The sequence below is a fragment of the Oncorhynchus gorbuscha genome, linkage group LG06 (genome assembly GCF_021184085.1).
Source record: "Oncorhynchus gorbuscha isolate QuinsamMale2020 ecotype Even-year linkage group LG06, OgorEven_v1.0, whole genome shotgun sequence".
Taxonomy (NCBI): domain Eukaryota; kingdom Metazoa; phylum Chordata; class Actinopteri; order Salmoniformes; family Salmonidae; genus Oncorhynchus; species Oncorhynchus gorbuscha.
Genome location: NC_060178.1, coordinates 43824601 through 43842925, shown reverse-complemented (window position 1 = coordinate 43842925; position 18325 = coordinate 43824601). Strand labels below are relative to the sequence as shown.

The 18325-nt window shown below is 43.2% G+C and overlaps 1 protein-coding gene across 3 annotated transcripts in view; it reads right to left on the bottom strand.

Moving 5' to 3' along the window:
• LOC124038001 (protein Niban 1-like) overlaps window positions 1–17158 on the bottom strand; it is a 51315-nt gene extending 34157 nt beyond the window's left edge. Inside the window, exon 1 of one of the 3 annotated variants that reach the window (XM_046353344.1) lies at window positions 16640–17158. In XM_046353344.1, coding sequence (XP_046209300.1) covers window positions 16640–16694 — 55 coding nt within the window. In that variant the 5' untranslated portion in view covers window positions 16695–17158. The remainder of the gene's footprint in view (window positions 1–16639) is intronic. The other 2 variants (XM_046353342.1, XM_046353343.1) reach the window with 2 other exon arrangements.
• Window positions 17159–18325: the final 1167 nt, after the last annotated feature.

Sequence of the window (18325 nt, the reverse complement as noted above, 5' to 3'; positions counted from 1 at the left end):
CATTAAGATTTTATTGTTTAAAAAAACGAAAGAAATGGGTGTTTTTTCACTATCTAATCATGACAGACACGTATTTAGTTCAAATCTAAATCACTTGATGGTTTCCTTTTAGAGAGACAAATAATCATGGGTTTTTATGCACAACGCTACAGTATATACCCGCCTCGCCTTTACAGAAACAAGCAGTACTGCTAGGTTTATCAACATCAACGTTAGTGCATTCATCTTAAGATAGCTAGGTGAGACAACCACATTTCAGTCAAATATACAGGATAAGAACATTACATTCCAGCTAACAAAAAAGCTAACAAATGGATATATAGCAATTAGCAAAGAAATCTAACATCTATTAAGTAAAACATCTGAGAACAGTAACATTTTACACACACAAGTAAAATAAATCATTTCTGGTATACAAATTCACCCTGGCTACGGAAGTGGATATCCTACCATTCCTCTTGGGGCGAGAGCCATGACCCAACCTGTAATGCTATTGCTTCCATTTCATTCGAGATTCTTGTTTGTGTGTGTGTGCGTTGCGTATGGATGCATTAGTGTGTGAATGAAAGGATTGTTTGTATCAAAGAAATGATAAGCTTATTACCTAGATTTGATAACCTTACAACCTGATATACCTGGATGTCCCGGACCTACCTCGGCCAACCTGTTTGAGGTGTGCGAGGCGGTTTTTCTCGGGTGTGTGTGTGTGGTGTGTCTCTACGTGTGTGTGGGGCACTCTTGTCCAGGTGTGTATAATGTTGGTGTTGGGGCAGCCTGCACTGTAAAAAAAAATGTAGTTGTTTCAACTAATTATTATTACTAAGTAACTGGTTTCACAGCCTTTTCTAGTTTACTTAACTTTTCAGAGGTTTTCCATTGCCTCACAAAGAAGGGCACCTATTGGCAGTGTCACGCCCTGAGCCGTTTTATTTCTCTATTTGGTTAGGTCAGGGTGTGATGTGGGGTGGGCATACTATGTTTTGTATTTCCGTGTGTTTGGCAGAGTGTGGAGGCAGCCATCTATCGTTGTCTCTGATTGGGAATCATACGTAGGCAGCCTGTTGCCACCTTAGTTGTGGGTAGTTGTCTTTGTTAGTGGCCTGTATAGCCCTAGTAAGCTTCACATTCGTTTTTGTTGTTTCTTGTTTTGTTGGCGACATTTATTATAAAGTAAAATTTACGCTCACCACGCTGCACCTTGGTCCAGTCATTTCCCTGACGAAGTTGATGACAGAACTACCCACCACAAATGGACCAAGCGGCGTGGCCAGAAGGAGCAGCTATATTCCAGCTCCCCGCATTGGCCGGGCTAGAGTGGGCATCCAGCCAGGACGGATGGTGCCGGCTCAGCGCATCTGGCCTCCATCCAGTGCGTCTCTACGGCCCAGGATATCCTGTGTCTCCGGTGCGCCTGCAGCGACGGGCCACAGTCCGGAACCTCCAGCAAAGGGCCATAGTCCGGAACCTCCAGCGACGGGCCACAGTCCGGAACCTCCAGCGACGGGCCACAGTCCGGAACCTCCAGCGACGGGCCACAGTCCGGAACCTCCAGCGACGGGCCACAGTCCGGAACCTCCAGCGACGGGCCACAGTCCGGAACCTCCAGCGACGGGCCACAGTCCAGGGCCTGCAACGAGGGTCCCCAGTCCGGGGCCTGCAGAGAGTGTCCCCAGTCCGGGGCCAACCATCTCTGCAGCGCTCCACCAATCAGGCCTTTATGGTAGAGTGGCCAGACGGAAGCCACTCCCCAGTAAAAGGCACATGACAGCCCGCTTAGAGTTGCCAAAAGGAACCTAAAGACTCTCAGACCCTGAGAAACAAGATTCTCTGGTCTGATGAAACCAACATTGAACTCTATGGCCTGAATGCCATGTGTCACGTCTGGAAGAAACCTTGCACTATCCCTACGGTGAAGCATGGTGGTGGCAGTATCATGCTGTGGGGATGTTTTTCAGCGGCAGGGACTGAGAGAGTAGTCAGGATTGAGGGTAAGATGAATGGAGCAAAGTACAGAGAGATCCTTGATGAAAACCTGCTCCAGATCGCTCAGGACCTGGGGTGAAGGTTCATCTTCCAAAAGGACAATGCACACAGCCAGGACAACAAAGGAGTGGCTTTGGGACAAGTCTCTGACTGTCCTTGAGTGGCCCAGCCAGAGCCCGGACTTCAACCCAATTGAACATCTCCGGAGAGACCTGAAAATAGTTGTGCAGCAATGCTCCCCATCCAACCTAACAGAGCTTGAGAGGATCTGCAGAGAAAAATGGGAGAAACTCCCCAAATACAGGTGTGCCAAGCTTGTAGCGTCATACCCAAGAAGACGAGGCTCTAGTCGCTGCCAAATGTGCTTCAACAAAGTACTGAGTAAAGGGACTTAAAACTTATGTAATTTGATATTTCAAATATTTCAGTTATACATTTGTAAGAATTGTTTTCGATCAATTTTAGAATAAGGCTGTAACAAAACAAAATGTGGAAGAAGTCAAGGGGTCTGAATACTTTCCGCAATGTAAAAACTTTCAAGCCTTGTTCATACAATGTTGAATTCATACAATTGTTGAATAGGGAATACAAAATATCAAATATTTAATGTTTTCATATTTTTATCATATTTGTACTGTGTACTTGAGCTTGTGTCCTCAAAAGTGACGACATCTCCGCAATTTATAAATATTTTATCAGAAAGGTGAGAATTTAAGCTTTCTTGGAGTATGCAGCATTACTAGCTATTGTTTATGGCCGTCGTGATAAATAATCACTTTTTGGGATTACGTAGATTACATTTTTGATTATGTTTAGTTACATTTAAGTGGGTTAAAAATAGTGAGGTTGACTGTGATAGGAGAAAACTGAGGATGGATCATCATCATCATAGTTACTCCACAATATTAACCTAATTGACAGAGTTAAAGGAAGGAAGCTTGTACAGAATAAAATATTCCATAACATGCATCCTGTTTGCAACAAGGCACTAAAGTAATACCAAACGTGTTTGCTTATTTTTTTCTTTAAGCAATGGCTTTTTTTCTGGCCACTCTTCTGTAAAGCCCAGCTCTGTGGAGTGTACGGCTTAAAGTGGTCCTTTGGACAGATACTCCAATCTCTGCTGTGGAGTTTTGCAGCTCTTTCAGGGCTATCTTTGGTCTCTTTGTTGCCTCTCTGATTAATGTCCTCCTTGCCTGGTCCATGAGTTTTGGTGGGTGGCCCTCTCTTGGCAGGTTTGTTGTGGTGCCATATCATTTCCATTTTTTAATAATGGATTTAATGGCGCTCCGTAGGATGTTCAAATTTTGGGATATTTTTTTTTACAACCCAACCCTGATCTGTACTTCTCCACAACTTTGTCCCTGACCTGTTTAGAGCGCTCCTTGGTCTTCATGGTGCCGCTTGCTTGGTGGTGTTGCAGACTCTGGGTCCTTTCAGAACAGTTGTATATATACTGAAATCATGAGACAGATCATGTGACACTTAGTTAAATAAAGTCCACCTGTGTGCAATCTAATTATGTGACTTTAGAAGGTAATTGGTTGCACCAGATCTTATTTAGGGGCTTCATAACAAAGGGGGTGAATACATACGCACCACTTTTCTGTTTTTTTATTTGCACTTTTTTCACTTCACTTCACCAATTTGGACTATTTTGTGTATGTCCATTATATGAAATCCAAATAAAAATACATATAAGTTACAGGTTGTAATGCAACACAATAGGAAAAACGCCAAGGGGGGTGAATACTTTTGTAAGGCACTATAGCAATGATCAACAACCAACTTGAAAGAGCTCGGAGAATTTTCAACAAATAAATGGGCAAATACTGTACAATCCAGGTATGCAAAGCTCTTAGACTTTACCCAGAAAGACTCACAGTTGTAATTGTGGGTTATTGTGTGTAGATGGGTGAGAGAAAAAAATGGTTTAATTCATTTGGAATTCAGGTTGTAATACAAGAAAATGTGGAAGAAGTCAAGGGGTATGAATACTTTCGGATGGCATTGTAAATAGTGTGTGTCTATGAACTCCCACAAGTGAGAGGTAGGTTACATGACATGTCACATCACTTGATCCATATAACCTAATCTATAAAGTCATTCTCCCTAGACTAGAGAATATAGATGCTAAAGCATACTTGACGTTCATGTCACAAAGCAGTAAAGGAAAGTGAATGATTATGTCACACAAATGAATGTTTCTGTCACGTCTCAGAGTCATTGTGTGGGCGACATTCTGAAGACCTTATTCTCAGCCTCTGAAGTAGCGTGTGTGTGTGTGTGTGCTTGTGTCAACAAGACAGACTACTAGTCATTAGGGTTGCAAAGGGTCAGAAACTTTCTGGTAAATTATTAAAGTTAAGCCCTGGAATTTGGGGGTATTTTGCTTGAATTCATCAAAAAAGTAAGCTTATAACAGTGCATTTCTTTGGTGTGGGATACACTTAAGGCCATTCTAGGTCTTGTGGCATATTTTGGTTAAACTATCCCCAATTCAATGGAATTGCAACCCTCTGCATGCACAGTGCATTCTTCCATCACATGTACAGCTGATTCTCAAGATCTTGCACACCAATGAGATGCTATTGAGCCCACACTACTACACTGTCTGAGCCAAGGACTACATGCTTTCTGGTAAGTTTTGATTGCAATACTGGGTGGGGTGAATATATTTATATGACATGCATACTTTTTTGTTAACTAGTAAATAGTAGCCTACAGCTAAGTGTGCTTAAATCATTTCTAACTTGTTAACAATAACTGCTAGTTAGTTTAACTTAAAAACATTTATCTTACAAACGAGTAGTTTAATCTAATCTGCTTAAATACTTATCTGTACATGGAATTGTATTTATTATTTTTGTACTCATTTTAACAGGAAAATGACGTGAAGTGGGCACGACAAAACTTATTCTCCCTCAGAAGACTGAAAATATTTGGCATGGGTCCTCAGATCCTCAAACGGTTCTACAGCTGCAACATCGAGAGCATCCTGACTGGTTGCATCACTGCCTGGTACGGCAACTGCTCGGCCTCCAATCGCAAGGCACTACAGAGTGTAGTGCCTACAACCCAGTACATCACTGGGGTTAAGCTGCCTGCCATCCAGGACCTCTACACCAGGCAGTGTCAGAGGAAGGCCCTAAAAATTGTCAAAGACTCCAGCCACCCCAGTCATAGACTGTTCTCTCTGCTACTGCATGCCAAGCGGTACCAGAGCGCCAAGTCCAGGATCATAAGGCTTCTCAACAGCTTTTACCCCAAGCCATAAGACTCCTGAACAGCCAATCAAATGGCTACCCAGACTATTTGCATTGTGTCCCGCCACTCCCCCTCCGCCAACCCCTCTTTTATGCTGCTGCTACTCTCTGTTTATCATCTATTCATGGTCACTTTAACTACACATTCAAGCAAATATCACCTCAATTAGCCCAACTAATCGGTGCCCCCCGCACATTGGCTACCCGGACTATTTGCATTGTGTCCCGCCACCCCTCACCCGCCAACTTCCTCTTTTACGCTGCTGCTACTCTCTGTTTATCATCTATGCATACTCACTTTAACTATATGTACATATTAGCTCAATTAGCCCAACTAACCGGTGCCCCCACACATTGACTCTGTACCGGTACCAACTATATATTGCCTCACGACTGTTATTTTCACTGTTTTCTTTTTTCTTTTGTATTTCTTTACTTGTCTATTGTTTACCTAATACCTTTTTTTAAAACTTAAAATGTGCACTTGGTTAGGACTTGTAAGTAAGCATTTCACTGTAAGGTCTACACCTGTTGTATTCAGCACATGTGACAAATAAACTTTGATTTGACTTTGATTTGAAAATGCCACGGCACTATCTGATGTGTGGAGACATTTCACTGCAGTTAGTGTGGAAGGAAAAGCTGTGTACATTTGCAAATACTGTGCCAAATGCAGAATCATCTGGTCAAGTGCATAAAGTTTCCTCAGCGCTCACAACAAGCAACCTCTGACAAAAGTCCCTCTACTTCTATGATGAATCACACACCTCATCAATAGCAACAGCTCATGGTACTCCTGGAATCAGAAGTTTTTTTTGACTCAATGGAAAAACGTAGTCAGAGAATGTCATACTCGAGCTGTGTATGCAACTGGTTCACCTCTGATGCTCACAGGCAATGTGTATTGGAAGAGATTTCTGAATGTTCTTCACCCAGCATAGACCCCTCCAACCAGATATGCTTAATCTACTCATTTGTTGGATGCAGAGTTCAACAGAGTTCATGTGAAGATCAAGCAAATCATAGAGAAAGCAGACGGTATTGCAATCATCTCTGATGGGTGGTCGAATGTTCGTGGGCAAGGAATAATTAACTACATAATCTCCACCCCTCAACTAGTATTCTACAAGCGCACAGACACAAGGGACAACAGACACACCGGTCTCTACATTGCAGATGAGCTGAAGGCAGTCAATGACCTTGACCCACAGAAGGTATTTGCACTGGTGACAGACAATGCTGCGAACATGAAGGCTGCTTGGTCTAAAACGGAGGAGTCCTACCCTCACATCACACCCATTGGCTGTGCTGCTCATGCATTGAATCTGCTCCTCAAGGACATCATGGCACTGAAAACAATGGATACGCTCTACAAGAGAGCCAAGGAAATGGTTAGGTATGTGAAGGGTCATCAAGTTATAGCAGCAATCTACCTCACCAGGCAAAGTGAGAAGGATAAGAGCACCACATTGAAGCTGCCCAGCAACACCCGTTGGGGTGGTGTTGTCATAATGTTTGACAGTCTCCTGGAGGGGAAGGAGTCTCCAAGAAATGGCCATATCACAGGCTGCTGATACGGACAGCCCCATCAAGAGGATCATCCTGAAATGGTTCACTTTAAGTTTGTATTCTGTTTAATTTGTTCCCAGGGGGGAAGGCACCTTGGGCGTGCTTAGGCAAGAGGCCTGCAGGCATAGATATACCTCTAGTATGTACTGTCTATGCACACTAGGTAAGACCTGGGTGGCCCATCCCCTGTATTTCGGTTAGTGTGCCAGTTTGTGCTAGTTAGGTAGCCCCTTTTCCCCCCAAATTACCGTGTGAAGAAATAAATTCCCTGTTAATAATGGTAATATATTCTGCCTCTTATCTTTTCCTGCACCTACAGTCACATACCTCTTTCACTCCACGGGGAGGTGAGTGTAGCAGGATGTTGCGTTCCGTCTCTAAGAGGCGTTTGTAACAAGGGCTTTGGGATGGAGATGCAATATGGCAGTCGTGCCAACACATCTCATCAGCCACCTGGTGGAAGGGACTTTGTGGATCTGAAGCTCTTTCCCTTGTTGATGGCATCCTCCAAATCCCAACATCAGCCGCCTCAGAGCGCAACTGGTCCTTGTTTGGGAACACACACCAAAGCACGCAACAGGCTGACCAATACAAGGGTTTAAAAATTGGTGGCCATCTGGGAAAATTTGAGGCTTTGGGCCTGACAATCTATCCTCAAGGTTGGAAAGTGACAGTGACGATGAGGCCTCAGTCTGATGTTCAAGAGGTGGACATTGAGGTCCAGGGAAAAGACATGGAAGCCTGAAAGGAAGACAACCAGTGCTTTAGTTTCTAGACTATCATTTAACAGATGTATGTTGAAAATGTTTTTGGGAGATGCGATGGATCATTAGGGATCATTCAATCATCCCATGTGAAGAGTCAACTAATTTCATTAAAGTAAGATTCGTAACTAAATGTATTTCTATTGGAAGGATTTAATCATTTGCAATTGTCTACTTAAGGTAGGTTTGTCTCCATTTGATATGGAAATATATCCAATGCAAAAATAATTTAAATGGTATTAATTTGCATATTTATGTTTATTCCCAGGGAAAGTTTCCAACTGAATATTCCTCAATGTGCAACCCTACTAGTCACACACTCCCCCACTGGCTGCCAGCCTGTCCCATAGCGTTTGCATATCTGCCAAGCTTTGAAAGGTAAAATAATGATAAACAGTTGTGGTTTTACATACTAAGCTTCCAGCGATCAGGCTGGCCAATCCAGAGCTGGCTCACAGGGGGGGAGTTTACAATTGTGTGTAAATAGTGTTCTGTTGAAGGAGGGCAAGGCTCAACCGGCTATACCATTACATCATCCATCCGCAACCCCATTTATTGCATTATGGAAAGGAGGTTCTGCAGCCTAATTCTGTGGAGTAGGTGTTGTCACAGTAAAAAGGGTTCTGTGCTCAGATGAGATTGTGAGGTGTTAATCTATTAATCGTCATGACCTGCTCTTCAGTATCAGTCACCAATAGTGTTGCTGTACTGGGGACCTCAAGTGATGTATTGACTGTGACATGTTGTCACTGCAGGCTTCAGCAGTGGTAGATATGACATAGCAGGGTGTCATGGGATGCTGGGATTGATGTGTGTAATAAGAATGTAACGTCAACATTGATATTGAATGACAGCCAGAAAGAAGCAAGTCTAATATTTCCCCAATGAAAAATATATCTCTGCACCGTGTCATAATAGGCATCTTTGTCCTCACAACGAGGAAACGCCTGGGATGTTGAGTAAGAGTGCTTTTGTGGACATGGAGTGTCTTTTCTTTACAACTACTGTATGCAGCACAACTTTAGAATTACAACCTGCAAGACAATGTATAGTAGTTCAGGATAGTGGAGAACAAATAGGTTAAAAGAAAACACCACCTGGTCCTAGCCACAGCCATACCTGAGCTGCTAAGCTCACATTTTTGGGGGGTGTGATACTGCTCCCGGTTTCACTATGAGCTTTGGAAGCTTTACATTTTCTCTATTGAGCCCAAGGTCATCTAGTCTCTGGCTCTCGCTCTCTCTCGTTCTGACTCTCACTCTCTCTCTTGCTCAAGGGGTCACAAGCCACTGGGCACAAACTGGTTGAATCAGCATTGTTTCAATGTCATTTGTCAACGTATTGTGACATGGAATCTTGTTGGAAAATACATTGGATTTAAAAAAAAGTCATCGTCTGTTTTGAGGGTGAAATTTCAAACACAGGACTATGTCATCATGGTAACCAAATTTCAACAGAAACTTTGCATAAAATATGTTGAATTCCTACCCTTAAAACTACGTCAGATCTTCACTCCACTATCCGAAAATAACAATAGGCTGGACAGCAACTCCTACTGGATAATTTTTCTATCTATAGATACCCTTCGGTTTCCCATCCAGCGTTTAAACCAAGCCCAGCCTAGCTATTACATTATCACTGACTTTTACCAATGTGCTATCATAAGAATGATTGCAATTGAAATTCTATCCTCAAAACAAGGGTTTACATTGATTCTTTTTTTTTCAAATCCAAAGTATGTTCCACGTAGACTCCACATCACAATAACGTCGAAACAATGTTGATTCAACCAGTTTGTGCCCAGTGAGCATGTTCAAGACCGCATACATAGGTCCTCACAGGACTCTGAAGATCATGACAATTTCTTTAATAATCTGTGCAGAACCTCAAATGGATTTGGTCACTTGCACCTAGATGTACAGTACCATTCTCATTCAAGGGTTTTTCTCTTTCAAAATATTACCCAATTATCCATGTTGAAATGACGTAGTGTGCCTAGGGCTGTTGCGGTGACCTTATAACCGCCACACAGGAGGTCACGAAGGCAGTCAAATTCCACGTGACCATTTAGTTGTGGTAATAAGGCTCCTCCATGCTCTGATGCTGCTGATGGTCATTGGTATCCTACCAATCTTGCTAACTCCCTGGTACTCAGCACTCGATTATCCCTCTAATCACTCTGACATCATTGCAAATGTAATCAAAAATCTAATCAAACACTTAATGAGAGCCTATGAGCTCATGTTGCGCAACATTTCTACAGGCTATGCAATTGCGAGAGAAAACAGAGTGATTGCTTCTATTAAAATGAGAATGATCCCATCAGCTTTCTATAGGCTAGGCATAATATATTTATTTATTAACTTTCCTAATATTAAGCACATTGCTTATCTTTATAACATTAGTATAGCCTACCTGGCTGGCATGAAAATGAACCACGGGGATAACGTCCTCCCTTCGCTATTTAAGTGAATAGATGACATGCATTTTACCCCCTGCCCCTGTTTCGAAACAGGTGCATGATAATGGTCAATTCTAAATCAAAATAAATGTCACACATATTTAGTGTATGTAAAGACAAGATTAAATCAAAAATAGTCTGAGTGACAATATTAGCCTTGTGAGATGGTGCCGACAGAGATGGTTGCCTCGCTTCGAGTCCATAGGAAACTATGCAGTAATGTTTTTTATGTATTATTTATTCCATCGTTACCCCAGGAAATCTTAATTCTTATTACATACAGCCGGGAAGAACTGTTGGATATAAGAGCGACATCAACTTACTAACAGTACAACCAGGAATAAGGCCTCCTGGTCAGGCTCCGTAGACGTACACATCGCCAACTGCTCCCGAATATACTACTTGTCAATGTCCAGTCTCTTGACTACAAGGTAGACAAAATTCGAGCAAGGGTTGCCTTCCAGAGAGACATCAGAGATCGTAACATTCTCTGTTTCACGGAAACATGGCTCTCTGGGATACGTTGTTGGATTCGGTACAGCCACCGGGCTTCTCCATGCATCGCGCCGACAGAGATAAACACCTCTCTGGGAAGAGGAAGTACAGGGGTGTATGCTTCATGATTAATGACTCATGGTGTAATGATAACAACATACAGGACCTCGAGTCCTTCTGTTCACCCGACCCAGAATTCCTCACAATCAAATGACAACCATATAACCTTCCAAGAGAATTCTCATCAGTTATCATCACAGTTGTGTACATTCCCCCTCAAGCAGACACCAAAATGGCCCTCAAGGAGCTCCACTGGACTCTATGTAGCCTGAAAACCATACACCCTGAGGCTGCATTTATTGTAGCTGGGGATTTTAACAAAGCAAATTTGAGAAAATTTATAAGGAATTTCATTGGAGATGTTGTACCCACTGTGACTATTAAAATCTACCCTAACCAGAAACTGTGAATGGATTGCGGCATTCGCTCAAAACTGAAAGCGCGAACCACCGCATTTAACCATGGAAAGAGGTCTGGGAATATGGCTGAATATAAACAGTGTAGTTATTCTCTCAGCAAGGCAATTTAACAAGCGAAATGCCAGTACAGGGACAAAGTGGAGTCGCAATTCAACGGCTCAGACACGAGACGTATGTGGCAGGGTCTACAGGAAATCACGGACTACAAAAACAAAACCAGCCATGTCACGAACACCGACGTCATGCTTCCAGACAAGCTAAACTCCTTTTTCCCCATTTGAAAATAATACTGTGCCACTGTCGTGGCAAACTAACAAGAACTGCGCCTCTCCTTCTCCGTGGCTGATGTGATTAAAATATTTAAATATGTTAACCTTTGCAAGGCTGCTGCCCCAGACGGCATCCCTGGCCGTGTACTCAGAGCATGCGCAGACCAGCTGGCTGGTCTGTTTACAGACATATTCAATCGCTCTCTACCCCAGTCTGCTGTTCCCACATGCTTCAAGATGGCCACCATTGTTCCTGTACCCAAGAAGGCAAAGATAACTGAACGAAATGACTACTGCCCCGTAGCACTCACTTCTGTCATCATGAAGTGCTTTGAGAGACTATTCAAGGATCATATCACCACCACCTTACCGGCCACCCTAGACCCACTTCAGTTTGCATATCGCCCTAACAGGTTCACAGACGATGCAATCGCCATCACACTGCCCTATTCCATCTGGACAAGAGGAATACCTATGTAAGAATGCTGTCCCCCTCCTGTACTCCCTGTTCACCCATGACTGAGTTTGGGAAACCCTGATTCAAAGATTAGTGACGGACTTAACTCACATACTTTCATCAGACCCTTTTATTTGTCATATCATATATGTAAAGGAATCATTAGCATCAATTTGTAGGGATGCACGATATATCTGTTAACATATCGGAATCGTCCGGATGTCATATCAAATCAAATTTTATTTGTCACATACACATGGTTAGCAGATGTTAATGCGAGTGTAGCGAAATGCTTGTGCTTCTAGTTCCGACAATGCAGTAATAACCAATGAGTAATCTAGCTAACAATTCCAAAACTACCACCTTATACACACAAGTGTAAAGGGATAAAGAATATGTACATAAAGATATATGAATGAGTGATGGTACAGAGCGGCATAGGCAAGATGCAGTAGATGGTATCGAGTACAGTATATACATATGAGATGAGTATGTAAACAAAGTGGCATAGTTAAAGTGGCTAGTGATACATGTATTACATAAAGATGCAGTAGATTATATAGAGTACAGTATATACGTATACATATGAGATAAATAATGTAGGGTATGTAAACATTATATTAAGTAGCATTGTTTAAAGTGGCTAATGATATATTTTACATCAATTCCCATTATTAAAGTGGCTGGAGTTGAGTCAGTGTGTTGGCAGCAGCCACTCAATGTTAGTGGTGGCTGTTTAACAGTCTGATGGCCTTGAGATAGAAGCTGTTTTTCAGTCTCTCAGTCCCTGCTTTGATGCACCTGTACTGACCTCGCCTTCTGGATGATAGCGGGGTGAACAGGCAGTGGCTCAGGTGGTTGTTGTTCTTGATGATCTTTATGGCCTTCCTGTGACATCGGTGGTGTAGGTGTCCTGGAGGGCAGGTAGTTTTCCCGCGGTGATGCGTTGTGCAGACCTCACTACCCTCTGGAGAGCCTCACGGTTGTGGGCGGAGCAGTTGCCGTACCAGGCGGTGATACAGCCCGACAGGATGCTCTCGATTGTGCATCTGTAGAAGTTTGTGAGTGCTTTTGGTGACAAGCCAAATTTCTTCAGCCTCCTGAGGTTGAAGAGGCGCTGCTGCGCCTTCTTCACGATGCTGTCTGTGTGGGTGGACCAATTCTGTTTGTCTGTGATGTGTACGCCGAGGAACTTAAAACTTACTACCCTCTCCACTACTGTTCCATCAATGTGGATAGGGGGCTGTTCCCTCTGCTGTTTCCTGAAGTCCACAATCATCTCCTTAGTTTTATTGACATTGAGTGTGTTGATGTCTATCTAGTTTAACGCCGATGTGCAAAACCAATGTCAAAGCTGAAGTGTATACCTATATAACATAGGTACATGATGTAATGACACCACGTAATATTTAGCGCTACACGTGCAACACAGCATTCCTAAACTGGCCCACAATGTCTGCTGTGTGGATCGAGCAGTCAACAAGTTGAGCAGTCATTTGAAAGACTAAGAACATTTCAGCGAGACGACTCAAAGGCGAAATCCATTAACGCCAAGATAATGGAATTCATTGCCCTTGCCAATCAACTGTTCTTTGTCGTGGGTGATGTTGGCTTTCGCCGACTGGTCGAGCACCGGTACACACTACCAAGTGCGCTATTTTTCAGATGTTGTCCTACCTGAGTTACACAGTAACTGCTATTAGCTTCACGACTGACAATTTGGACCAGCGATATCAGCCCCATGAGCATGCTGAGTCTGACAGCACATTCTCTCTTTACTGGGTCACCACCATCCTCGATGCTATGTACAAGGACCTCTACTTTGATGCAGACAAGAAACATGGTTTATGTGAAATGTTACATACACAGCTGGACAAGATGGAATCGGACACAGTGACAGCGCACACAGAGGAAGTGAGGCCACGGACAGACAGAGCTGAAACTTCACTGCTTGACATGTATGATGAAATCCTGGTTGAGAATGAAACGACTGAACAAATGAACAATGAAACAGCACAGCAAGTTAGTGAAAGAAAGAGGTTTTGATGATGTTTTACTGGTAATGGGGACATACAAACTATTTAACTGTACTAGAACGCTTAAAAGGCAGATCAAATGTTAAATATCGGTATAGTTTTTTTTGGGGGGGGGGGTATTGGATATCAGCATCGACCAAAAATGTCATATCGGCACATCACTATTAATGTACAATTATGCGCATCTCTATTATTATTCATTTCAGATAGTTGTTTATGGTAGAGAATGACATGGCCAAAGCTTAACATCCGCAAGCACTGTCCATTAACACACACACACACACACACACACACACACACACACACACACACACACACACACACACACACACACACACACACACACACACACACACACACACACACACACACACACACACACACACACACACACACACACACACACACACACACACACACACACACACACACACAATGAATGAGAGAAAGAGAGAGATAATAATCCTTTGTCCACAGTCCCCACCCATATGTTGCTCAATAGACACCATGGTAACCTGAAGAGAGAAAGGTAAAACAGGTCCTGGAACTTTTTTGACTGCTTCTCACTTTTCACCTGCAGGCACGGCTAGAAGGGGTGACCTGACTTGATCAAGCCCTGCCAGATACAGACAAACAGCAGAACCAGGACTAGGGCGAAACTCCAAAAGGTTATTTCAGGAAGGTTCCATGAGGCTACTGTATAATTCCCATGACATCCTCCTATGCTCCGATGTATATTTATTTGCTGTTCTCTCCACATCCCCAGTCAGTCTCAGGCTAGTGATGTAGCATGATGTACCCTAAAGCCACATCACATCACACCAGTGACCATCCACGCCTCCTGCAGATTTGGAACTTTTGATCTTTCTCAGATGACATTGACCAATTGGTGATTTGATCTTTCTACATAGTAGGATCATCAAGTGCTAGTCAAACATACTGTACCAATCAAAAGTTGACACACCTACTCATTCCATGGTTTTTCTTTATTTTTACTATTTTCTACACTGTAGAATAAGACATCAAAACAATTACATAACACATATGGAATCATGTAGTAACAATTTTTTTTTGAACAAATCAAAATATTTTACATTTTAGATTCTTCAAAATAGCCACCCTTTGCCTTAATGGCAGCTTTGCACACTCTTGGCATTCTCTCAACCACCTTCATGCATTTCAATTAACAAGTGTGCCTTGTTAAAATAACTTTTATTCTTAATTTGTTTGTGGGTATGACGCTACAAGCTTGGCACACCTGTATTTGGGAGTTTCTCCCATTCTTCTCTGCAGACCCTCTCAAGCTCTCTCAGGTTGGATGGGGCGCATTGCTGCACAGTTATATTTTTTTAGGTTTCTCCAGATCGTTAGATCGGGTTCAAGTCCGGGCTCTGGCTTGGCCACTCAAGGACATTCAGAGACTTGTCCCGAAGCCACTCCTGTGTTGTCTTGGCTGTGTGCTTAGGGTCGTTGTCCTGTTGGAAGGTGAACCTTCGCCCCAGTCTGAGGACCTGAGTGCTCTGAAGCAGAATCTTGTTTCTTTAGATGCCTTTTTTTGCAAACTCCAAGCGGGCTGTCATGTGCCTTTTACTGAGGAGTCACTTCTGTCTGGGCCCCTCTACCATAAAGGCCTGATTTGGTGGAGTGCTGCAGAGATGGTTGTCCTTCTGGAAGGTTCTCCCATCTCCACAGAGAAACTATAGGGCTCTGTCAGAGTGACCATCAGTTCTTGGTCACCTCCCTGACCAAGGCCCTTCTCCCCTGATTGCTAAGTTTGGCTGGCGGCCAGCTCTAGGAAGAGTCTTTGTTGTTCCGAACTTCTTCCATTTAAGAATGATGGAGTTCCTGGGGACCTTCAATGCAGTAGAAATGTTTTGTACCCTTCCCCAGATCTGTGCCTCGACACAATCCTGCCTCTGAGCTCTACGGACAATTCCTTCAACCTCATGGCTTGGTTTATGCTCTGACATGCACTGTCAACCTTATATAGACAGGTGTTTGCCTTTCCAAATCATGTCCAATCAATTGAATTTACCACAGGTGGACTCCAATCAAGTTGTAGAAACATCTCAACAATGATCATTGGAAACAGGATGCACCTGAGCTCAATTTCGAAGCTCAAAGCAAAGGGTCTGAATACTTATGTAAATAAGGTATTTATGTTTTATATTTTTAATACATTTGCAAAAAATTCTAAAAACCTGTTTTCGCTTTGTCATTATGGGGTATTGTGTGTAGATGGGTGATGTTTTTTTTGTTAATCAATTGTCGAATAAGGCTGTAACATAACAAAATCTGGAAAAAGTCAAGGGGTTTGAATACTTTCCGAATGCACTGTATCTGTAGTTTCTTGACCAAACATATCAGGTGAAAAGAAAATGATGAATAGAAAAAAACAGTTGCACTCACAAAGACCAAATCAAGCTAACTACTGGGCAAAAACTGGTTGAATCAACATTGTTTCCAAGTAGTTTCAACCCCCCAACCCCCCCAGAAAATGTGTGGAAAACTGATTGGATTTGCAAAAGTCATTAACATAAGGGAATTTCGGAATCTTGTTTTTTTTTTACACCCAGTTTAACCTAAATCCAAAAACAACTCAACCAAATGAACCTAAATCAAAACTAGACGTTATACTCACGTTTTTGCCCAGTGGGTAGCAGCCTATGCGACAGTGGAACAAAATATTGAAGACTGTGTGAAATTTAAAAAAGTTAAATCAATTGGTTTGTCAAATTTGTCAGCGCAAATCCGAGTTGCATAATCTTGTCACTTTCGCAGGTACAGGCTACCACGCAACCGCGTCTGGAGCAGACAAAGTATGAGCACATATAATCATTTTGGAAAAGTGTTCCTTTACCTCGTATGTAGTTGGATCCATGTTCATCTAGGAGACTAGAAGGTGATAACCCCATATTGGCGAGCTGGTTTTGGAGAAGTGTCTACTCTCCGCAGGTATCGTTCACTCCTCAGGTGTACTGTGTCGCATCAATCGTGGCGCCGCACGGTGGAGACGCCTCCTTGTCTTCCGCTCAGTGACTGTCATTCAATGACAGGCGGCGTGGATTGAGTGGACATTTCAGCTGTTATTGTGAACTCTCCATCCCACAAGCGCGACTTCCTCGTTCTCGTTCATCATCTCGTTTATTCATCGGCCCCTAAAGATGTAGATTCGTATTGCTTCACGCCAGGAGGCAAAATAATAACCTCAGTCTGGAATGGAAAATACAAGACACCAAACAGCCGATTCCCACAAAATGGGAGCAGGCAGCCTAAATCAATATTTCCTTTAGGGGGGAGCTTGTCCAACTCAAGCTGTCATAAAACAATATCACCCCCCTCCCCACAATTTAAAAATGTTTTCACATGACCTTCCTGTAAAAATTAATTGAACAGGTTCCCCCTCATAACATTTACTCAATATAATGTTTAAGACCAGTTGGGGCTTGTCCAACTCAAGCTGTCATAGAAACAATATCACCCCCCTCCCCTTGTACTGTAAAAGGAATTGATCACCCTCCCCCTCATATAATGAACTCAATATAATGTTTACGACCATGAATAACAAATGTAGCGACCCTACATTTTTAAACGTTGATATCAGCTTTGCAACATGCTATTGTGGCACAATTTGATGCCAGGCAGGGCTACGGCCTGAAGGTTCAGAGTTAGCCGACCACCACAGATGGGCTCACTCGCCCTGCCTGTTTCAGTACTTCCCGACCAGAGCTGGTTGCAGACAATGATCAGCTTGGGGGAACAGAATTTCAAAATGTTGATGCCACATTTGTAATTGTATAAAATATATGCAACAAATTTTCCACCATCAGGTTTCTGTGCAAATGCATCACACAACCAATAAACAAAACACCTACTTCGGGCACTTCATTACCATGGCCTGGGTTTTCAACACTACAATAAATAAACTATGTCAATCTCGACAATGTAACGGTTCTCCTCATCATCATCATCATATGTGTCCATGTTAATATTTAATAAATCAACTGAACACTGATTAACAAAACAACAAAGAGAGTGAACGAAACAGTCCTGTAAGGTGCAAACACACAAAACAGAAAACAACTACCCACAAATCAAGTGGGAAAAATCAGAGACAACGATTGACAGCTGCCTCTGATTGAGAACCATACCAGGCCAAACACATAGAAAACCAAAACTAGAACACATAGAATGCCCACACCAACTCACGCCCTGACCAACCTAAACAAGAAACATAACAAAGGAACTAAGGTACCCCCCCCCCAAGGTGCGGACTCAGGCCGCAAAACCTAACCCCATAGGGGAGGGTCTGGGTGGGCATCTGTCCGCGGTGGCGGCTCTGGCGCGGGACGTGGACCCCACTCCACCTTAGTCTCGGCCCACTTAAGTGGCGCCTTTGGAGCGGCTGGGGACTCTTGCAGCGGGCCCCGAATAGACGGGCGACTCTGGCAGCGCCGGAGTGAAGGGAGGCTCTGGCAGCGCCGGACAGGCGGGAGGCTCTGGCAGCGCCTGACAGACCGGGAGACTGGCAGCGCCGGACAGGCGG